The following is a 24,814-nucleotide window of genomic DNA, read 5'->3' on the forward strand; positions in this document are numbered from 1 at the left end:
GTGTTTGACTGATAAGTGTAAATTTTGAGAGTGATGCAGATAAGCACCAGGAAGGATAAACGGAATTTATTCTGATAATAGTAGTTAGAGCTGAGTTCTCATCAAAGAACAGTTACTTTTGCTGATTTTTTTTTTTTATCGAAAGACTGATTTAGATATATGCGAAACATCCCGAGGAAAATTTGAGTGTCGAGTGAAGTTTAATTTATTTCATTTTTGTGATCGATGGTTTTGTTATTTGTTTCATGACTTTTTCTGTAATGTTTAACCTGTTTGAATATTTTTTTCCATAGGGTCATACCCTTTTGATTAAATTTCACTTTCTCTCCCCCCTCCAACTCCCCAATCCGCTAGCGAATATGGTGGTTTTTATCATATTATTCAAAACATCACAAGTCTACGTATCAAATTTTTACCTTACACATTATGCATTATGTTTAAGGAAATGTTTATCATGCCAAATGAGTGGTTCCGGAAAAAATACTGCACCCGTAAACCATCTCTAGTTGGTGTGTTTCGTGGCCACTTCGTATTTCCTGTATGAAAAAGTAAAGGAGAAAAATGTCAACATCCAGCTGTTCGTGTAACACTTGAGCCAGTAATTAAAATACAGGTTTGGAAAACAAATAATGTTAAGTTTTTAGCTTTATTTAGCTACTTCAGGTAGCTTAATTTAGCTATTTCAACGCAACTTTTCACAATTTTGCTTTTTATTTAAAGAAGAGAAAAAGTCGCAAGTAAATGTCTATACTAATATTTATATTAGGGATTATCTTAAAAAAAAACAATCCAAAGTAGAGATAGTTTAAATATTGCTGCATTTGAACACTTTTAAGCAAAAGATGTATTTCTATTGTTTGAGTAACTGTCCATCACCTTGTGTGCGGTGAGGCATGGATAAGTATGATAACTTCACATTGTGCTGAATAGTTACCAATCTATTATCATGTTAACCAAAACTGGTCTTCTTTGTTATTCCATTCAAGAAGTAACTGTTTGCTCACAAATTAATTGTTGTGTATAGCCCCAAAACCTTTAGAACTTTGACTGCAATTGCGCAGAAAAAGACATATTTTCAAGAGTGATTTTTTCATGAATTGTTTCGAGTTTTAAGCTGAAAATGCTCACTGCATTAAAGTGTTCTTTTCTGCATATCCCAAGAAAAATGCTTATTTAAGAAATAAGTTTGATTTGGTAGCTAAATAAAGCTACTTTAGGTAGGTAAATAAAGCTATATAGGTAATTCAAGCTACGTAGCAAAATCTAGTGATTGTACCAGACCTGGTGACAGCTGACAGAAGTACAAAATTGAAAACAATTTGGAGCCTTGTTTTCATTTAAATAGACGGCTTTCATATTTACAAAAGTTATTTCCCTATGCCAGGTCAATCTGGAATCAATCGGCACAAACCACTGTTTTTCCTTTATAATGACACCAACTTGATGGGGCAGTGTCTAACAAATTGAATTTGTATGCACATGTTCATTATGTTTTCTTTCATGCCCCATAACATGGCAATAAAGGAACAGTTCAAAATATTCTTTAAGTGTTTGAAGGTTTTTAAATATTAACAGATAAATTACAAAGGATATAGCGAGAAAAATGAGCATTACACTGACAAAGAGAAATAACTCTTAAGAATGTGAAAGTCATCTATTAACGATTAAAAATAGTTTCAATACAAAAGACTGAAATTTGAAATCAGTGCAACTGTTTTTTTAAGAAGTTTATTGAGCGACTTGAAGCATCACTTGCACTGCAAGCTCTTAAAGAAACACCTGTGTGAAGAGAAAATTCGGACTATGCACATTGATCTCAATAAATTTTTTTCTGTAGTATTAAATTTTAGTTTCCACAAATGTGGTGATCCTCCATAAACTGCATATGGTTCCCCAATTTAAGCTAACAATTGTTCACAATCAAAAAAGAAATTCAACCTTAGTTTACTGGAAATTACAGATAGATAATAGATTTAAATGCTTTTGAAAATTTGTACTTTTTACACCCTGTTATGAAAATGCAACTAACATACAAATGATATGAAATCACAGTCTAGACTGAGTGAGTCGACCAATTGTCTCCTTCCAAACTTTGAAGATGTGGATCTAATTTAAAAGTACAGATAAAGGTTTCTGATGATATTCACTAATAAATAAACAACTGCACTTGGCCCAGTGGTTACACAGTCAAACATTATAAACTATCTTCACCATCCAAATCTTTGGTTGATGAACAATTTTAAAAATGAAAAAGGGTCTGCTTCAACAGAAGTTAAAAAATGTCTTATCATATGATAAATCAATCTTATAAAATACAGTTTGTAACTGATTTGATTCTGAATGAAAGAAGAAAAGATAATACATTATGGTTGAAAATTAAGTGCCAAAAAATGAAAAGTAGGAAACAATTTTTTTTTTTTGAAAAAGGAGAGAGAAGACATATGTACCTAGGTAAAAAGAACTACTGAAAATAGGCAATAAAGACTTTAAGAGAATTTTTTAATATTAAAACATATCAAAAAATTCTAGCAATATTCTTTAACCTTTAATGGATTTATTCTAATTAACAAGCATTGTCATGGATTGTAACGTTAACTTTGTTGTGAGTCATAATACTTTACGTTTCTATAGATAATAACAAGTCTCAAATAAACCACTATATGATTAAGACGTCTTTCATTTCATTCCACAACATTTTGGTGCCGTGACCGACGGAATTCTACATAGTACATACAATGGAAGGAAGACTAAAAGCTACGAGCCGGCAACAGATCAGCAGTTACAAAGCTATTTGGACGGTTTTTGGACTTGAAGGAAAATTCAGCCAGTGAAGAAATTACCGAGAAAATCAACATAATTAGAAAGTCTCTCGCGCTGAAAAGGCAGACCCTACAAGAATTGAACGACCGCATATTGGATACCCTATCTGAAGAGGACATCGAAACAGAAATCGCAAATACAGATGAGTACATGTATGAATTAGACTGTAAAATTAGGCAAACTGAAAAATTTACAGAAAAAATTCCATGTAAAACTTTGAATGCCAATGCTGAGTATTTTACACCCGCCACAGAAATTTATGATAATAACGTTAACACGTCAGCTACAATTAACTCAAGTGAAACGGCTTGTGAGAATATTTTGAACAATGTTCCTGCCTCTGATCTCAATGCACAAAGTAGCCAGGAAAATGTTTTGTCATTAACATCCCAACACGCCACGAATAATCACCGATTACCAAAGTTAGATCTTCCACATTTTTACGGAGATGTATTAGAATGGAATACATTTTGGGATTCTTACGAATCAACGATTCATTGCAATCATACTTTAACGCCAATTCAAAAGTTTAGCTATCTCAAAGCTCAATTACGCGACACAGCAGCACAAACAATAGCAGGATTTGCGCTTACAAATGCTAATTACGAAACGGCAATAGACTTGCTCAAAGAACGATTTGGTCAGCCACAGAAAATTATTAACGCTCATATGAGAGCACTCATCGAACTTCCTGCCCCCAGAAATGATGCCATTAGTTTAAGAAATTATGGAGATTTCTTGGAATCTCATGTCAGGAGCTTAGAGTGTCTAGGACAAAGACAAGAGATGTTTGGAGCATTACTTATTCCAGTCATAATCAACAAGCTACCTACTGAAATTAGGAAAAACATTGCACTTGAGTACGATGGTAACAACATTTCACTACAAAATCTTCGTAAAGCTATCAGCAAAGAAGTCAAAATCCTTGAATCAGGCCAGATTGAAAACAGCGATGGATTTCACGCAACAGCAGTGTTTTTTACCAGTGCTTCACAGAAACAACACAACGTTTGTTATTCACATAACCAGAAAACGAGAGAATCAACTCCTCATGTTGAAACAACAGAGATGAAGAGCCGCCCATGCATTTATTGTTGCACAGAGAATCATTTTCCAGGGGATTGTAAGAAAGTTACAGTCTTAAGTGCAAGATTCGACATCTTAAAACGGAAGAAATTATGTTTCAACTGCTTGGGAAACCACCGCGCCTCAGATTGTAAATCCCGCAACAGGTGTAAAAAGTGTCAGAAAAAACACCAAACAAGTATATGCGACATGAAACTAACGAGGGACAGAAACGAGCCCACCAAATCAACAAGTGTCAATATCGTAGAAACGAGTAAGAAGCCAGAAACCACAGTACTAAACTTTGAACATCGACCTACAAGTGTTTTACTGAATACAGCTAGGCCTATCGCTCCGATAAGTCGGACTCCATGCAAGAAGAACGTAACAAGCTGACTAACGAGATACAGCTACTTAAATCAGAGCCGAAGACACAGACACAAAGGAGGAACGCGTTGGAGCATGAGAATGCCACCCTGCTAGAGAAAGTGTCACAATTCGACCAACAAAGGGATTTTCAGACGACTCGTGTAGAGAATGTGATGAAGGAGATGATGGAACAGAAAAATAAACTGGCGTACGAAAACGGACATCTGCATAAGGAGATTCAGGAATTAAGGGGCCAAGTTGACATACTCAAAACCGCCACCTCTGACTTGGAGCATCTCAAGGCTAAAAACAAGTCTTCAGTCAGGATGTGATTACACTCGAAGGGAAATAAGTGATCTAAAGATCAACGTACAGAGATTGGAAAATCAGTGCAAACTTTACAGGACTCCGTAGATAGCAGGGAGAGAGATTATAGGTTCACCGTAAAGACTCGTGATGAGGAACTAAGGGAGAAAACTCAGCTGATAGAAAAACTTAAAGAGACCGAGGAGAAGGAAAAAGATAAGTCACAGAAAAAGAATCTCAGGGACATGATAGAGATAAAGAAACAAAACAACAACCTACAGACTCGGAACATGGAGCTGGAGAAAGCTAACACAGAAATACGTCACAAAGACTCGGAAACTGAGACTCTGATACAAAACCTGAAATATAAAGTGTCTGAAGAGAAGATGATCGAGTATCAAAACCAAAAGCCAAAGAAAGAATCCATGAATGGACCTCTTAATTTAATGATTATGAACTTGCTTTTTATTTCAATGGAACTGTTAATTTAATATGAGCTTTTTAAAATTTTACTATTCATTTTGGTGCCCGGAGTGTCATGGATTGTAACGTTAACTTTGTTGTGACGTCATAATACTTTATGTTTCTATAGATAATAACAAGTCTCAAATAAACCACTATACGATTAAGACGTCTTTCATTTCATTCCACAACAAGCATCATAGTTTGGTTTTTTTTTCCTAAAGATTTATAATTATCTAATGAAGTGTCTGTCTAAATGAGTGTTTTATTTGTTAAATCTATTGCTATCTGTTGATAGAATATATAGTTTCGTGATATCAATATTAATTACACTGTGTATCATCCTCATTCAAGTGATGAAAAGGGATAATTTTAGGTGGAAAATGTTAGAGTGTTTAGACCATAGCTCTGAGACCATATTCTTTTCTCTTTTTTAGTCCCCTACCAGTGAAACCGGAGGGGACTATAGGTTTCCTCTGAGTCTGTCCGTCCGTCTGTCCGTCCGTCTGTCCGTCCGTCTGTCTGTCTGTCCGTCTGTCTGTCTGTCCCTCTGTCTGTCTGTCAGTCTGTCCCACTTGGTTTTCCGCACTTTTTTCCTAAACGCTTGCAGATATTGAGCTGATTTTTGGTAGGTGAGTGTATCTTGATGAGTTACAGATCAAGTTTGCATTTCGTTCCGCTTCACTGATTTTTGACGGAATTACGGCCTTTTCAATTTTTACGGGTTTTCCGCAATTTTCTTCTAAACGCTTGTAGATATTGAGCTGATTTTTGGTATGTGGCTTTACCTTGATTAGTTATAGATCAAGTTTGCATTTCGTCCCGCTTCATTAATTTTTGACGGAATTATGGCATTTTCAATTCTTAACGGGAACGGAACCAGATTACACTTGCCGGTAGGGGACTAGTATTGCTAACGCAATACTCTCAGAATGCTTGTTGTTTTTGTTTTTGTTTTTTTTTTTGTCTTTTTTTTTAGTCCCCTACCGGTGAAACCGGAGGGGACTATAGGTTTCCTCTGAGTGTGTCTGTCTGTCTGTCTGTCTGTCCGTCTGTCCCTCTGTCTGTCTGTCAGTCTGTCCCACTTGGTTTTCCGCACTTTTATCTTAAACGCTTGCAGATATTGAGCTGATTTTTGGTATGTGAGTGTATCTTAATGAGTTACAGATCAAGTTTGCATTTCGTTCCGCTTCATTGATTTTTGACGGAATTACGGCCTTTTCAACTTTTAGGTGTTTTCCGCAATTTTCTTCTAAACGCTTGCAGATATTGAGCTGATTTTTGGCATGTGACTTAACCTTGATGAGTTATAGATCAAGTTTGCATTTCGCCCCGCTTCAATGATTTTTGACTGAATTATGGCATTTTCAATTTTTGACGGGAACCAGATTACACTTGCCGGTAGGGGACTAGTATTGCTAATGCAATACTCTCAGAATGCTTGTTTGTTTTGTTTTTGCCTTTTTGTGTGTGTGTGAGTGTAAGGGAGGGTGTGTGTGTGTGTGTGTGTTTGTTTGTTTGGGTTTTTTTTTAAATTTTTTTGTTGTTGTTTCCAAATAGGGAGCTCCATATTTTTATGTTTTTATCTAAGGAATAATAAAATGGTTGCAATTAAATTTTGCTAACAGATTGCAAAATTATTATAAATTTTCATGTTGCTATTGTAAGGAAATCTAGTGCATATCTAAGGCTGTAAGGTAGATTGTTGAGCATGGTCCTTGTACCTTTTCTATAAGTGTATATTTATCTATTATAAAAAAAACCAATACCAACAATTTTGCACGATTGAAAATGCTTTTTCACATGTGTGTGCTTGAATTTGATAACAAGATATTTTTGTAAGAATGTATAAGTAAATTCCACTTACCCTTCTCTTTTATTGTAGGGCAATGTCACTTCTACGCTGCTGCTATTGTAGGGCCAGACTTCTCTGTGCAAGACAGTTTTCAGCATCTTCCACAAGGTATGCTATTAGAATCCAAATAATTTGGGGGGGGGGGGGCAAATTTTATTTAGAAGAAGCACATGTGTATCATATGTCTCTATCTGGGTAAAGAAGAAAATTAATTTTCATTGCAAGAATCTTCATCAATCCAACATTTCATTATTCTGAAAACTGAAAAAGTATCAGACAAATAAAAGTGGAAAGTTATGATTTTTTTTTTTCACAGGCTTAGAAGGGTCAAAACATACCATGAAATACTTGGAGTACCAAAGGATTCCACAAAAGAACAGATTAAAGAAGCATTTATTGAAAAATCAAAACTGGTATGTAAAAAGTAATTTTTTTTATAAACCTTTTTTCTATCTAGCTAAGATTTCTGAGCTTGGAAGTGAACTGCTTCAGGATGTCACAGTTTCAAGCCAACAATCATGCTGGATAAATTTTGGAACTCATAACAAAATGTGAATAACATGTATAACTTTTGAAAGTCAGAGGAAAAAAAGGAATATGTTATTTATAAACTGGCTAAATGAGAATAAAAATAGGTACCCTTTGTGAGCAACAAGAGGTCTTCCCTCAGATTGACCATCCTTAAATATAATATTGTATGCATGTAGAGTTACATTTATAGTAAGTAAGTAAGCTAGTAATAAACATGAGTCTTCAAAAAAAACAAACAAAAACAAAAAAACAACAACAACAGGATTTTAAAGAATTTTAAAAATGAAAATGTGAGAATAGTGCAGAATTCAAACAACAAAAATCTAAGCTAAAATAGGTGAGAAGAAAAATTCGGATATTGTGGGGATTGAAATCTGCATGAAAATCCAACACGTTAACCACTACACCAGAGGGACCAGCCATCATCATAGAATTTTTTTTTAATCATACCACAATATGTATTACATGTACTCTTGTACAATCCCCATAACTCTTCAGTTCTTGCATACATAAAATATTTTAAAAAAAAAGATTAATAATTTGTAATGTTTACAATTAAATGTAGGCCAAACATTTTTGGCAATAAATTCAAATTTCAATAAAAAACATAGAAATAACACAAAATTTGAACAGTAAAATTTACTAGACATCATATCACAGATCATCTAGCTTCCCAAGTCAAGGGTTTCTGATCTAATCTGCTCCACATAAACCCTTGACCAAATAGACTAAGTTTGAAGGGGTTAAAAATGTGCTCTCTGATTGGCCTCATACAAGTTTGCATGAGCCAATCGAAACAGTTGTATTATTAGTCCCCTACCGGTGAAACCGGAGGGGACTATAGGTTTCCTCTGAGTCTGTCTGTCTGTCTGTCTGTCCCACTTGGTTTTCTGCACTTTTTTCCTAAACGCTTGCAGATATTGAGCTGATTTTTGGTATGTGAGTGTATCTTGATGAGTTACAGATCAAGTTTGCATTTCATTCCGCTTCATTGATTTTTGACGGAATTACGGCCTTTTCAATTTTTACGGGTTTTCCGCAATTTTCTTCAAAACGCTTGTAGATATTGAGCTGATTCTTGGTATGTGGCTTTACCTTGATTAGTTATAGATCAAGTTTGCATTTCGTCCCGCTTCATTAATTTTTGACGGAATTATGGCATTTTCAATTCTTAACAGAAACCAGATTACACTTGCTGGTAGGGGACTAGTATTGCTAATGCAATACTCTCAGAATGCTTGTTTAACCTGAATCAAGATCGTAAATAGAAAACATGCCAGTTTTAGTCCCAACGAAAACATCATTACCATTAAATAACCCAATTAAAGGCTTGTCTCAACTTTTTAGTTGAATTTATTATCAACTTCCAATATTGTCTCGCATCATTTATTAGTCCCCTACCGGTGAAACCGGAGGGGACAATAGGTTTCCTCTGAGTCTGTCCGTCCGTCTGTCTGTCTGTCCCTCTGTCTGTCTGTCAGTCTGTCCCACTTGGTTTTCCGCACTTTTTTCCTAAACGCTTGCAGATATTGAGCTGATTTTTGGTATGTGAGTGTATCTTGATGAGTTACAGACCAAGTTTGCATTTCTTTCCGCTTCATTGATTTATGACGGAATTACGGCCTTTTCAATTTTTAAGGGTTTTCCACAATTTTCTTCTGAATGCTTTCAGATATTGAGCTGATTTTTGGTATGTGACTTAACCTTGATTAGTTATAGATCAAGTTTGCATTTCACCCCGCTTCATTGATTTTTGACGGAATTATGGCATTTTCAATTCTTAACGGGAACCAGATTACACTTGGCGGTAGGGGACTAGTATTGCTAATGCAATACTCTCAGAATGCTTGTTAAAATATGTTTACACAGGGGCAGACTATTGTTCTTATTATATGATTGAATGATTCCTAGCTCTCTGATTGGCTGAAATTCAACATTCTAGAAGTCATAAAAGTTATATTTACCTGTAAGAGACCTTCTAGGTGAATACAGTTGAATGTCATCATCTGCATCTGGAACTTAGATATCTCGAATACCATGTTTATGTCCCAGCTTCTCTTTCTTTATGTATATTAACCTTGATATCTCAAATCATCAGATACCTCAAACTTTTTTTTCTCAGCCCCATTGAATCCAAGATAAAGAGGTTTGACTGTATATAACTTCATTTGACTTAAAATAGATTGGGAACTTCCAAATTGATGTGATTCGGTATGTTTATTTTTGTCATCCAATGAAATCCTTCATCCCTCATTACATTTGGCTAGAACTTCAGCAGATGTAAACAACCAAGAAAGATGGCTAGGTTTGCTTAACGAATTTGTATCATTTAATCATTGAATTATATAATAAAACAATTACCGTCTGTTTTTTATGATCAATACAATGATTTAGCAGCCCGCAAAGTACAATATTAACTGCACCTTTTGGACTTGGTGAATATTGTATTACTAAGGTTGTTAAATCATCATATTGACCTCAAAACAGAAAATTTTTAAGATTCAATTTTGTTTTGGATGTAAGGAAACTGGGCAGAGGGAGGTGGCACCAAGATTTAGCAGAGTAGTATTTTACCTCTGCATTCTTTAAAAAACTGAATTTTCTTCTATACAGCTTCACCCAGACACCAATACTGGAGATGTAGAACAGTTTCAAGAGCTAAAGACTGCATATGAACATTGCATGAGCTTCACCAAACAACCTTTTGAAATGACATATGATGAAATCCAAGCAAAGGAGAGAGAGTGAGTTCTTTACTTAAAAAATATCCACAAATAATCTTGGGTTACAAAGATTAATGATTTTGCTTTTTTACTACCCAATATTGTGAATAATTAGCAAAAATCAGCTTACTTTTTTAGAATTTAGAGAAGGAACTTACTGACTCCCTTTGAAAACCTAAAGTTTTGATGATGGAAATATTGTAGCTTCAAGTGTAGCTATGAATATGATGTACATCATTTACAGTACTTGCAATATTACAATATTTTAATAACATTATGCAGGGTTTATTCTAAACTGAGTTAACAATTTTTTTTCTGTAATTTAAGTAAAATGATTAAAAAAAATATCTGTAAGAAACTATTTCTAGCTGTTAATTGGTAAGCAAATGAATTTACTCTAAAATTACTTTGTAATTGACTAAATTATGAAATTTTAACAAAAATGATAAGATATGGATACTTGGGTGGATGTACCTTGTATCAACATGTGTATCATAACACCTTATATCCAATAAATATATCATAACATGTCAAGGCTTGAGGATAGAAAACACACAACTCGTATAAAAATCATATCCAACCACAAACCATGGAAGAAACTATGTATATCACAATAAATGCATCATAAACATCTTATATCACAATAAATGTACATGTATCATAACAGCTTAGATCACAATAAAACAAAATTTAGGTTTCAGTCCTAAAAAAAACCCACCCATCTTTAACAAGAAAATAACAGGAAAAGCATGTTGATATTAATAAATATAGTCTTAAAAACTCTGATTAATATACTGATTTCAATTCAAACACAGATTCATGCAGGGGAAAAAACCCAGTTTACTCTGTGTTTAGTAAGTGAAGTTTTGGCTTTCCTACAATTGAAAACACCTTCGTTGCTTTTTCTTACCTTTGAGAGTTATGAAGAAAAATTCCCACATAATTTTATTGTTTTATTCAGACAACTTTAACTGTAAAAAAAGTATAAATTATAAACTTTACAATTAAAACAAGAGAAGTCTTTAGGGGAGTAAATTAAAATTTTATTCATTCCCGGTGATGTTGAACTGTTCTATACTTTCCTTGGCCATTTCTCAAAAGTTTGTCTGAATATTATACTTCTCAATCATTTCCTTCGAAAGGAATAATTTCCCATTTAGATTGATTTCCAGGGAAATGGATTTAAAATTATTATTGCTTCTCTTTATTTAGATGTTAACAATCATATGATTCTATAGATTCCATACCACAGTTACATATATACTGTTAATTTATTTATTTTTTTTATTTTTTTACTCATAACCATCTGTTGTGTTTGCAGGGAATTGTTGAATACTCCAAGAAATGTGCACAGTCCTTTTATTTTGGAAAACTTTATTGAGTACACAATCATTTTGGCCATATGCATAGTGATCTCTCACTTTGTGGCAGATGGCCTGTACAAATTCCATCCGTAAGTATATTTATAATTTTTGTTGTTGTTGCAACTTCAAAGCATTTGATAATGCACACTTTGCTGAGTAGATTAAGTGTTATTTTCAAAAGTACTATGTTTACTTCTTTTAACTAGAATTTTTAATTGTTTTGTGGCCTTTGGTTCAATTATATTGAACTAGTTCATAAATACATGTACCACAAAAATATGATTGCAGTACTTCGTGATTGCACCAGAATAATACTGTAAACATGGAAATTTATGCATGGGGGTTATGCCAAATATTGCAATAAGAAAGATTTTGCATGAATACCCCCCCCCCCCTCCCCCAAATCATTTATACATGTTTAATTCAGATTTAACAATACACAATTCTGGTAAAAAAGAAATAACTCCCACATGTAATTTACAACACATGTAAATATCTACATTTACAACATGAATTATTAGTCCCCATTTTTTGCTAAATATGTGTGTATGTTAAAAAAAAAGATACCTGTAGAGTAATCTTATTGATACAACTTATAAACACTTGAAACATGAGATAATGTAGGGAATGCAGAGAGAAAATGAAATAAAATGAATAAAAAAATAAAAAATAAGTGGTAGAAATTTGAGAAATCTGACCTTCAGTGAGTCTTGTGTGTAATTTAGATTGTGTCTTACTAGTAATGTCGCCCATATAGCAAAAGGAAGGGGATTGTGCCTTGTCCTCTGTTTCTTGAGTCTTTCATTCTTGTTTTTCAGATGATATATCCTCCCTCCCCCCCCCCCCCCACAAAAAAAAAAATTATTTCATTATTTATTCCTGCATAAGAGAGTGTGAAAAATGATTTTTGAGAACTACAGGTCAAGCATCAAGGTGACAATGACAAAATTTCTCAAAATAATTTCCAGACTACATATATCTTTCCTCTCAGAAAAAAAATTTCAAACTTCTAAAATTGAATTTTGATATCTCGATCATTGATATCTCAAATATCTTGGATATGTTGAAGTGAGTTGGAAATCCTAACAACTTTTTCTTAATGTATTTTACCCTTGATATCTTGAATTCTCCGATATCTCTAAGTTTTTCTTAGTCCCATCGAGTTCGAGATAACAAGGTTGACTGCATTTATAATTCCAGAAGTTGGTTCATGTAACAAATTTTAATTTTCTGGTCACATGTCATAGTCCCAAATGCAAAATTTATTTATTTTTTGAATATCTCTTCATAGGATAGGGTCTGAAATCCATACATCACACAATAGGTGCTGATCTATAAATAAAACATTGGGGGAAAGGGGGGGCTCATTAGTAAGCAGATTTGCCTAATTTGTTGTCAAGTGGAGGTAGAAATTATTGGCAAATTTTTTAATTGTAGTGTAGTCTCTTTTTTCAACTACATGTACAACATTCAATTTTTTAAAAAAGTTACCTATATAACGAAGTATGTTTTGTATTGTTGAAGTTGTTCCTCTTTATATGATGTGCCAGCCTCTAAGCTTCTGGAGATTAGGAAATTAAGATTAGAACACAGAACTTCTTGTTTCATATTTAAATACAGCTTACTTCTCCAACAGTCTTTTATTTGAGTGCAAGATACCATGAATGCAAAATATAGTATTTGCTAAACTACATTGCTGCAATGGAATCAATGGTAAACCAAAGAACTTATTTTAGCAGGAATTCCATGACACTTTCATTTAAGATGAAACGTCCCTCTGATAAGATAGATAACTTTCCAAGGAAATTATTCCAAGCAATCCAATGAATTGTCTGCCCAAAGTTAAATAATGAGGACCATTATATAATCAATTCAATCAAACCTGAATTATGTTACAAATATTGATTTCTATTTTCTTTTGCCAATATTTTTGATAGTTATTACTTTTAATAGTTTACCTAAAACATTTGCAATCAGTTCCTTTAAACTGTTGTAATTGAGATACTTCTATCTCTTAATATACAATCTTTTAAATTGTTACAGGAATTTATCATGTATCAGATGCAGAATTTTCATAATTAATTAATAAATTAATTTTTTCTCTTAAAAAATATTTTGAAGAAAGATAACTCCTGCAGATGGAAAGATAACTTTTGTAGATGGATGCATTTTTAGCTCACCTTGATGAAGTCAAGATGAGCTAATGCTATACCCCCAGCGTCAGCGTCCCGGTTAAAGTTTTAGGAGAAAGTCCATTCCCAAGTAACTAGAAGCCCTAGCTGGACCAAATTTAAATGGATGATGCATCTAGGGATGGACACTACCACAATTGCTTCAGATGCTGGATCTGACCTAGATTTTCCAGATGAGTGACCAGGTTAAAGTTTTTGGAGCAGGTCCATTCCCAAATAACTATAAGCCCTACCTGGACTAAACTTGCATGGATGATGCATCTTGGGATGGACACTAAAACACTTGCTTCAGATGCTGGATCTGACCTAGATTTTCCAGATGAGTGACCAGGATAAAGTTTTTGGAGCAGGTACCTAACCATAAGCCCTACCTGGACCAAACTCGCATGGATGATGCATCTAGGGATGGACATTACCACACTTGCTTCGGATGCAGGATCTGACCTAGATTTTCCAGATGAGTGACCAGGTTAAAGTTTTTGGAGCAGGTCCATTTCCAAGGAACTATAAGACCTACCTAGACCAAACTTACAAGGATGATTCATCTAGGGATGGACACTACCACACTTGCTTCGGATGCTGGATCTGACCTAGATTTTCCAGATGAGTGACCAGATTAAAGTTGTTGGAGCAGGTCCATTCCCAAATAACTATAAGCCCTACCTGGACCAAACTCACATGGATGATGCATCTAGGGATGGACACTACCACACTTGCTTCGGATGCTGGATCTGACCTAGATTTTCCAGATGAGTGACCAGGTTAAAGTTTTTGGAGCTGGTCCATTCCCAAGTAACTATAAGCCTGGCCTGGACCAAACTTGCATGTTGTTGCACCAGGGATGGACACTACCACACTTGCTTCGGATGCTGGATCTGACCTAGATTTCCCAGTTGAGTTATCAGATTAAATTTTTTGGAGCAGATCCATTTCCAAGTAACTGTAAGCCCTACGTCAACCAAACTTGCATGGAAGATGCATCTAGGGATGTACACTAACCAACCTGCTTTGGATGCTGGATTCTGAATCTGACCTACATTTTCCAGATGAATGACCAGGGTAATGTTTTTGGAGTAGCTGTACAAAATTTTGGCCTGTTATAATTAAACTTGAACAGATGGTGCATCTAAGGATGAAAACTTCCAGACTTGCTTTGGATGTTGGAACTGACCAAAATTTTCTTGATTAGTAAACAGGTTGAAAGTTTTTTGAGCAGGTCTATTTCCAAGTAACTATAAGTCCTACTTAAACCAAACTTGCATAGATATTGATCTTGGGATGTACACTAACTAGAAAAAAAAATATGATGTGAGATTTGCCTTACTTATAGATAACATTCGTCGAGGTGAGCTTCGTAATCTTTGATTACCTTTGATTTTTTTACAAGCACAGAAAACAATGTGATATTCTGATTTAAAAAGCAATGCTTCATTATGTTTTCTAATATGAGTTTGATAGGTATGACAGTAAATATTTTTTTCATATATACCTCATATTTTTAATTTTATGTTGAGATAAAAATTATTGATCTTTCTCTTCACTATCTCAAATTTTCTTCATATCATGAATAGACATAATATTCATTTCTGGAAAAGTAAGCAATGCTTCATACCTCAAACTATTTTCCATTTGAATCCAATGTTATTGTTGTTGATGAAAATCAGGCGCGGATCCAGGAATTGAAGTTAGAGGGGGCGCCAAAAGTAGGCAGGGGGTCTGGGGGCCGCCTTGAGGCCCCCAGTGGGTCCAGGGGGCGAAGCCCTTAGAAGCTCCTGGATTCTAGAGATTTTTTAGGGTAAAAATGAGGTCTACCGAGTAGACATTTTTACATTTTCTCGACGAAACTATGATTTACGCTAACTTTGACAATTTTAGGGGGGGCGCACGCCAGGTGCGCCCCCCCCCCCCCCCCCCCCCTTAAATCCGCCACTGCTCATGTTGTGAATTTTAAAAAAAAAATTGGCAAAATTTAGAGCAAAGAGATATTTCACCTGAAGTGTGAAGGTTTAAAAATAGTTATGATAACAATAGTACCTCACCCCATATTTTGATGATTTCCTTGCCTGTCTGTCTGTCCTTCTATTTGTCACATCAAACTGCTCAAATACATTTTTAGCTCACCTCAACGAAGTTAGGGGAGCTTATGTAATACCCTCGGCGTTTGGCATAGGCGTCAGTGTCGGCATCCCAGGTTTAAGTTTTTGAGCAGATTTCTTTTCAAGTACTTCTATGCCCTGTATTAATCAGAGATGCATGGAGGATGCTTCTAGTGTGTTTCATTGTACCAGTCAAGGTTTCAGATGCACTGCAATTTCAGCTAAAGAATGACCAGGTTAATGTTTTTGGAACAGGTTAAAGATTTTGAAGCAGATCTCATTTCCAAGTAACTGTTAGCTCTCTGTTGACCAAACTTGCATGGATGATACTCCTAAGGATGCACACTACTGGACTTGCTTCGGATGCTGGATATGACCTACATTGTCCGGATGAGTGACCAGGTTAAAGTGTTTTAATTTGAAGCAGATTCTATTCAAAGTAATTAGGAGTCATGCGTTGACCATTGTGAATTGAGATATCAATGAGGTTTTTGGCAGATATTTAGACACTATCTAAAGACATGTGCTGAGACATAGAAATTTATTTCCATTGCCTGTACTGTTAGTGCAGGTTGATAAATATGTGTTTGGTCATTTTTTTTAATTCACCCATGTGCATTTGGAGGGAAGTGGTGGCCTTATGTATTTTATTGATATAAGAAATTATAGTGTCACTACTACTATTCATAGGATATGGATTGGAAATACAAAACTAAAATCAAAAATCACTCATCCGGGATTTCCTCGAAAAGCAGGATGTTTTCATGGGATGAATTGTAGCTTGAAAAGGAGGTGGTTGAGCCAATATCTCTTGTTGTTCAGTGGTATGTACAGACATTGGTCTGCATTTTGTGTGGTAGCGTACGGTATTAGCACAGGCCTGGGAGCTGTTGGGGATCTGTTGAAATAATGAAAATAGGCTAAATTTTCATGAAATTTTGAGATTGTCCCTGTGCCATCATTTGGGCTCAGTGTGTTAAGTTGTACATGCTTTATTCCTAAAAACTTAAAATTCCTCAATGGACTAGACCATGCTATTGTTACATGTAGAGAGAATTTAAAATTTTGCAATGCTCATTTTACAAGCAGCTCAATATTAAAGAAAACGTCAGCCAAAGGTTTTGATTGCCAAAGAAACTGTCCTCTGCCACCATACTTTCAAGGAAGCATTTCATTGACACGATTCTGGGTCCTGAAAATGTTTTATAGGAAGAAAAGTGCATTTAATAGTGGAACCAAACCATGATAACATTCCAGAAAATGTCCGATAAAATTCTTACTCGCCATGTGGTCGATAATATCCTCAAGAGTTGGTCACCTTCAGGCAAAATTACTCGCATTTGTGAGTGGGCGAGTGGTTATTTGCAACCCTGCATCAATTTAAAAATAATCTTGTGTTAATGGAAACACTGATAATTAACACTAATCCTTTATATTATGTAACATAGCCATCAGCAACTTTGGTGTGTATTTCCTTATTTTTGAAATCAGACGAGTGAGGCTCCTGATTGGTTAAACTACATGAACATTCACAAAAAAATCTGTAGAAAAAAAAAATAAATTAAATTTTTCACTTTGAAGAATCACAAGGATACAAACTGTCAAAATAAATGAAAGCATCCTAATGTAGTGTTAATTCAGATTTATTGAAATTATACCACCTCCGCTTTCCAAGTTTTCACTGTAACAATCTTTTCAATCAAAGCAGTGCCACAGTAAATCATATTGATATGCAAAATTCCTAAGCTGTGTAGATTCATTGGGGGGGGGGGGGGGGGGGGGGGAGGCTCAAGTGAGCTTTTCTTATTACACAATTCTTCTGTCCATCTATTTGTCTGTAAAATTTTCGACTTCTTCTCGAGAACCACTGGGCCAATTCTAACCAAGTTTCCTGGGTAAAGGGGATTCTAATTTGTTCAAATGAAATTTGAAAAGGGGAAATAATCAAGGAAAGGCAAAAATAGGGTGGGGTCATTAAAAAATCTTTTCAAGAACCACTGAGCCAGAAAAAGTGAAACCTGGTGGAAGCTTCCTTAGGTAGTGTAAATTCTAAATTGTTCAAATCATGGCCCCCAGGGGTACATAAGTTACATAAGAAAAATCTTTAAAATTCTTCTTCTAAAGAACCACTGGACTAGAAACAATGAAACTTAAAGCATCCTGAGGTATTGTACACTCTAAATTGCTCAAGTTATGGACCTCAGGAGTAGGGTTGGACCATAATAGGGGATCAAAGTTTTACACTGAAGATACAAGAAAAAAATTCATTTTTTAGGTCACCTGAGTCACTCAGGTGACCTATTGCTATCCGTTTTCGTCCGTCGTTGTGCGTTAACATTTGAACATTTTTAGCTTCTTCTCTAAAACCGCTAAACCAAATTCAAGCAAATTTGGCATATAGCATCTGTGGGTGAAGGGGAACAAAATTTGTGAATTTCATGGTCCCTGCCCCCCCCCCCCCCCCCTGGGGCCTGAGGGTGGGGCTAAAACCACCAAAAATAATGCAATCTTTAAAAATCTTCTTCTTTACTCCTGGACATCAAGCAGTCAAACTGTTGGCATGATTGTAATAAGCATTGAGCCCTCTACCAAAATTTTGAAATTCATGGCCCCAGGGTCAGGGGTTCTGGTGCTAGGATGGGGCTATATAGATCATATAGTGAAAGTGCATTATTTCTTTGAAAATCTTCTTCTCTGCTCCTGGGTATTAAATAAACTAACTAAGTACATAGATATGATGAGCAAGAGTGCCTCTTCCAAAATTGTGAATTTTATGGCCCCTGGGTCAAGGGTTCTGGTGTTAGGGTGGGGCTCTATTGATTATATAGTGAAAATGCATTAATTCTTTGACAATTTTCTTCTCTGCTCCTGGGTATTAAATAAACTAACTAAGTACATAGTTATGATGAGCAAGAGTGCCTCTTCCAAACTTATGAATTTCATGGCCCCTGGGTCAGGGGTTCAGGTGTTAGGGTGGGGCTCTATTGATTATATAGGGAAAATGCATAAATTCTTTCAAAATTTTCTTCTCTGCTCCTGGGTATTTTTCAAACAAAGGAAGTGCATGGTTATGATAAGGAAGAATGCCTCTTCCAAAATTGTGAAATTCATGGCCCCAGGGTCAGGGGTTCTGGTGAAGGGGGGGTGGGGGGGGGGTGGGGGGTGGCTCTATTGATTATATAGTGAAATTGCATAATTTCTTTCAAAATATTTTTTTCTACTACTGGTTATAAAGCAAAGAAACAAGTGTATAGTTATGATGAGCAAGGGTGCTTATTCTAGAATTGTGTGTTCATGGCCCCTGGCTCAGATGTTCTGGTGTAAGGATGGGGCTTTATTTATTTAATAATATAGTGAAAATGCATTTCTTTGAACATCTTCTATGCTTCTTGGCATATTCGAGGCAAACAGAGAAAAGTTTTAATATGCAAGGGTATTTTTACCAGAATTTTGAACACCTGGACCATTTAGTCAAGTGTTCTGGTCCTGGCCAGTGCTCTTTTAACTTGTATTCTGCTGAGCAAATTTATTACCCTTTGCCATTCACCTTTAATAAGAAATCACGGTAAATAATGTATTTGAATGCTTAATAGAATAAGAGAACTATGCAAGAATATTTATTGTATCATACAAAAAGTACTTTCATAGTTTTAATGATCAGGTAGACTTGGAAATAATAGGATGAATAAAATTGAGACAAAAATAACTTATCTTTTTTAATTGTTCTTCAAAGGCCAAGAGAGGCCAATGTAAAAAGTAATAAGATGGGGTTAAAAAATAGACAGTTTGTTAATAGTCTGCATGGTAATAGTGATAAATGGGGGACAGATAGATACTAGACCAAATATTTTGTTGATGCTATTCATACTATTTTTCTTGGTTTTGGGCAACAAAGCTTCATTTATCAGTTTATGGATCCTCTAAATTGTATTGTACTCAGGTGACCGTTAAGGCCCTTGGGCCTCTTTTTTTTTTTTTTTTTTTTTTGGAAATTATGGATGCCAGGTTAGAGTTGGCTAAAATCTGGATCATAGTTTTACATTATGCATGTATACAGGAAAAGAATTTTCTTCTCCATAACTGCAAGGCCATGTTACAGTTGATAGAGTAGATAATTTATATTTCAAGAATCAATTTGAGGAAAACTTTTTAATTCTGACAGCTTATGAATTTTCTATGTGACATTTGCTTTATTATTAAAATGTCACAAAACAAGAAGCCATATGAGACGTTAGTTCAAATAATCTTATGTTAATGGAAACAGTGATAATTAACACTATCCTTTATTAAGTAACATAGCAGTCATCAGCTTTGGTGTGTATGTCCTTATTTTTATACCCTCCGCAAATGAAGTTTGAGGGGGGTATATAGGAATCACCTTTTCCGTCTGTTTGCCCATCTGTGCAATCTTGTCCAGGAATGTGCAGGAAGCTCTTGGTACAGTGATTGCTGAGTTAGTTTTTTTTTTAAAATCAATTATGAATGTAATTAAACAAAATAAAATCATGTTTGATATGCCCAAACTGGTTTTTCTGTAACTAGATTTGAATAACAATATAATTTTTATTCCAATCTTTTCAAAATAAAAATATGTCCAAAAAAGGGGGGTTAAGGTAACATAAGTGGGATTATTAACGTATTATCATTTTCATATGACAGAGGGTGGACTAGTGAAATGCGTTATGGACTAGTGAAAATTAAGTCATTAGTCCATACTGACTAAGTGCTTATAAAAGTTAATGTTGAACCCTGTGGAAGCTCATACTTGGTACAAAAATTGCAAATGTCCTTCCGGTTTGTCATGACCTTGACCCAAGGTCATTCTGGCAAGTTCAAGGTCACTGGCAGAAAAGTATAAAATTCTTATCCAGGCTTTAAAGGCAGAGATTTTTTATCGGGTGGTAAATTCCAGGTGAGGGAGGAGCTTATATTGTACAGATGTGAATGCCTGAGCCAGGTTTGAGTGCTAGCAGTCTACCTGTGGTCGTTTGTCTCCTAATCCATATACACAGGAATTGAATTAATACACAATAAAATACCCAAGAAGTCAGTCGAACCACAGGCACCAAACTCGCTTGAATTTTTGACCCCCTAGTATATTATATACGAGGGGGTCAAAAATTCAAGCGAGTTTGGTGCCTGTGAGTCGAACTTTGCCTGTGTTGGGGATTTCGAGACAATTTTGAATTAGAAGTAAAAAATTTGTAAATAAAATTCATCTCAATAAGAACTACAAATGATAGTATTGTTCTCCCACCTACCTCCAAGTCAATTTTCAAAAGTTAACACATTTGAATGATTTTTTCATAATTATATAGATATTTATATGAATTTTCATAAAACATTGCTTCTTGAGGAAAACAAAGAGAGATAACTCTATAATTTTGGTAAAACTTGTGTTTTTCACTATAGAAATCAACGGAAAATGGAAAATATTTTTAAAACATCTCCCCCCCCCCCCCCCCATGAAACAAAAATTCCTTTTTACAGGTAATATGGACTGTCATTTCACAAATTCATACCAAAGCTTTTTGTGTTTCACGGGGGGGGACATATGACTACAGACTAAAAACTACAAAAATGCTTATTTTTTTCACCAATTTCAAAGGGGTTTACAATTAAAACATTGTATTTTATTGATGATATATGCTTAATTTTATATGCATAAAACATAAGAAAAGATTTAAAGAACATTTATTCATATGCAAGTATTTTAAAATGTGCTTTTGCTTTAAAGCCCGATTTCAATGGAAAATATCGTCTACCCCCCTCAATTAAAGAACTGGAATTAGGGATAATTAACTATTTAGCACTGGTATTAAAATTATCAGTCAATTACCAATGAACTGTTCTTTGCATTCAACAAAGATTTTATAGCCAAATTGCCATTAGTATTGAATTAAATGGGTTTAAAATGTAGGCAGGAATAGAGATTTAGGTGCGTAGTTCTTTATACTGATTTGTGTTTGAATTTGTGTCAAAAAGTCCCCATCTATTTAAAAAAATATTATTATTGAAAGTATTTGTTGAGCTTCGATTACGGCCATATTTAGAGAACTTACTTCCCGTTTGTATGAAAAATTGTGTGACCCTATCAATAGCATACAGCGAAAAATTCGGAAAGTTTAGACACCTTTTTATTTGCTTCCAAAGCATTGAAAATATAATAATTTAAAAAATCTGATACTATTAATTCACATATTAAAACTAAGAGTGTTTTAGATGTGAATATATGTGTTAATTTAAAAAAAAAAAAACACTCTGGACAGTTACTTGCCCCATGTAGCGAGAAATGCTGTGTAGAAAAAAAAAACCTCAATAATGTGTACAGGCAAAATAGGTACCGAATCAGACTTTATAAATACATTCATCTCCGAGATCCCATTTTTTATATGGAAATAGAACCATTAGCTGCAATTAAAAAAAAATACTCATTAGGTTTATCCTAACTTTGTCACCATGTCTAAGTTTACATGCTTAAAAAAGTATTGCTTATAAATTCTTATCCGAATTATGAAGCAAAATATCAGTGACCTATGTAATCATGATTAGAAACATTTATAAACATTTTTAAATTCAATTACATGACATTTCATGTGTAGCGTGTTAAAATTAATATGTACGTCTAAATTCAAGTATGAATACTGAATCAATTATACTGTAAATCGAAATTTACTTTGAAAAAAAAAGTTATTATACCAAAGTTTGATATATAATATCATGAAGAATATTATAATCATATCAAATACCAAAGGTATATAAAATTATGTATTTATTTATTAAGCTTAAATTTTTCCTAGTATTAAATACAGCTTCTTTATGTACCATGTGTGGTAAATATCAAATGATCAAAATTTAATTTGAAGGCTGCCACAAGTGCCAAACAAGTGTACAGGGTATACATGTTGTGCAGGGACTAGTAAGTAAATGTCAATCAAGTTCTAGCACCCAATGATGGACCTTAATGCACTTGATTGACAGGGGTACTCTGACTAGGTAATTTTGAAGGAGGTGCCTTTTGCTGCCTTTAACTTTGTAATAGAGAATCATTGGAAGCTCATACTTAGTACAGAGATTGTTTATGACCTGAGAATGTGTCACGACCTTGATAATATTCATATCAGGTTTATAGTTTTCTAATGGAGAAACATTGCATGTCCATATTTCACTGAAAGATTACTAATGATCAGAGGATGTGCCATTTTTTTAACCAAGGTCTTTTTTGGCAAGTTCAACATCACATTTACAAAATTTTAATGGGCACTTTAAAAAATTGCAGTGGGGGGATTAGTTTGTGAGCTCACAGTACCTCTAGTTGAAATCAGACTCCTGATTGCTAAAACTAAATTTTTCTTTGAAGGATCACTAGGATACAAATTGTCAAATGACAAAACTTTATTTTTCAAATCCATATATGTACTCCAATTTTTTTTTTTTTGAAAAGGTCAAGGTCATGTAAATGATAAATGAAGAATACCATTCCATACCTTTGCAGCCTCAGGTGTGAAGGACTTAATTCTTACTCTTGGTGTTGGGTTATTGCTTTAACTTATATCCTAAAGGGCAAAAACATTGTCACTTTTTGAGCAAAAAATTTTTTCCAAGCTTAAAACTTTTATGCCACTAAAGTGATTTATTTTAAATCTCACACAGAAGTCATTTTTAGTGATGTGGTTTGTTAGCATTGTTTATTTGCTTTTTATCCTTTTGAGAAATTTTCATTCATATTGGGATGCCACCAATTGCTGGTGGAAGACTGCAAATTTAGACCTGTGCTTGGCACTTACTTTCCATCTACTGCAACACAGGACCTCAATTTATACAGTCTCATCCAAAGGATGGTCTCCATGTCCCACAGTATGATGCTAGCATTGATTCAAGATATTATTGTAAAATGTAGACATTAAAACATTTTTCTTTGAAGCCAGAAAAGAGAACAATTTGATAAATGTAATTTCAAACAATAGATTTTCTTGCATAGGTGGTTTGTCATGAGTCCTGGCTTTGATTCAAATCCACAAGTCAAGGTAGCCATTGTGCCAAACATTTTTGTTGGTTAATGCAACAAGTCATAAAAGGCTGTTGTATACACATGTTCATTCTGTAAAAAATACAGTAACACATAGTTACAGGGAATACACTTATAATAAATTCATGCTTACAGCAAAATGTTTTTTATTCCCTGTCAAATTAATAAGCATTATGAGCTTATGGTATTTAACAGGTTAAGTTTATAACATCAAAATTGTTCATCCCTGTCATTTCACTATAAATGAGTTTTACTGTATACATGTATTTTCTGCTTTTGATTTGGATCAATGTCATTATACTTCAAATGGATAGAGAAAGGTATTCTTCAGCAGTCATTTGATGGCAACCGTTAGAATCTCTAGGTGGAAAATTGAGACCTGGTCACATAGTAGCAGGTGTTGAACACCCTAGCTAATCAACACTACCTAACATATGATGTCTTATCAATGCCTTGTCTTCACTTTGAGGGAAACTGAACTATCTAATGTACCAGATAAATGATATACCCTGAAAAACCATTGTAACAACCCATTAACTTCAATACATCAGTCAACATTTGCAAATGATTTGATTTCAAAGCAAAGAGTCTGGACCAATTTTTGTCAGAGAAAATGCAACAGGAACAGGCTTGCCAGCTTTAATTAAGTACCAGGACTGTATTCTTTATTTATTCTCAGGTTATCAGATGGTCTTGCATCCCTGGATTTGTCAATGGATGGAGAGGAGAAAAGGACTGAATTGAAAAAGCAGATAGGAAGACTGGAGGGTGAACAGCAGGAATGGCAGATCAAGCAAAAGATGAATAAAAGCTAACAGAATATGGACAAATTCATATGGGAGACTATAAATGTATGATAGATATTCAATTAAAGATTGCTGGCAAAGGACAGGGAACTCTAGTCTGTTTTTTAGGATGTAGAAATCATGAATGAGAAATTTAAGAGTTGTTTTTTATATTGATTTATTTCAATAAATATTTGTAAGAAATTGAAGATTTTAT

At 34.5% G+C, this 24,814-nt stretch overlaps 1 protein-coding gene across 1 annotated transcript; it reads left to right on the forward strand.

Annotated features, from left to right (window-relative positions):
* The first annotated feature begins 559 nt into the window (after positions 1-559).
* LOC133182950 (uncharacterized) lies at positions 560-24,806 on the forward strand. The gene is made up of 6 exons (XM_061317845.1): positions 560-613; positions 6,908-6,985; positions 7,194-7,290; positions 10,022-10,152; positions 11,453-11,584; positions 24,492-24,806. The coding sequence occupies exons 2-6, from the start codon at positions 6,912-6,914 to the stop codon at positions 24,625-24,627; spliced, it is 570 nt and encodes a 189-aa protein (XP_061173829.1). The 5' UTR covers positions 560-613; positions 6,908-6,911; the 3' UTR covers positions 24,628-24,806.
* Positions 24,807-24,814: the final 8 nt, after the last annotated feature.

The sequence above is a fragment of the Saccostrea echinata genome, unplaced genomic scaffold, assembly GCF_033153115.1.
Source record: "Saccostrea echinata isolate AGI-Se365-2 ecotype Australia unplaced genomic scaffold, CSIRO_AGI_Sech_v1 ptg000009l, whole genome shotgun sequence".
Classification (NCBI taxonomy): domain Eukaryota; kingdom Metazoa; phylum Mollusca; class Bivalvia; order Ostreida; family Ostreidae; genus Saccostrea; species Saccostrea echinata.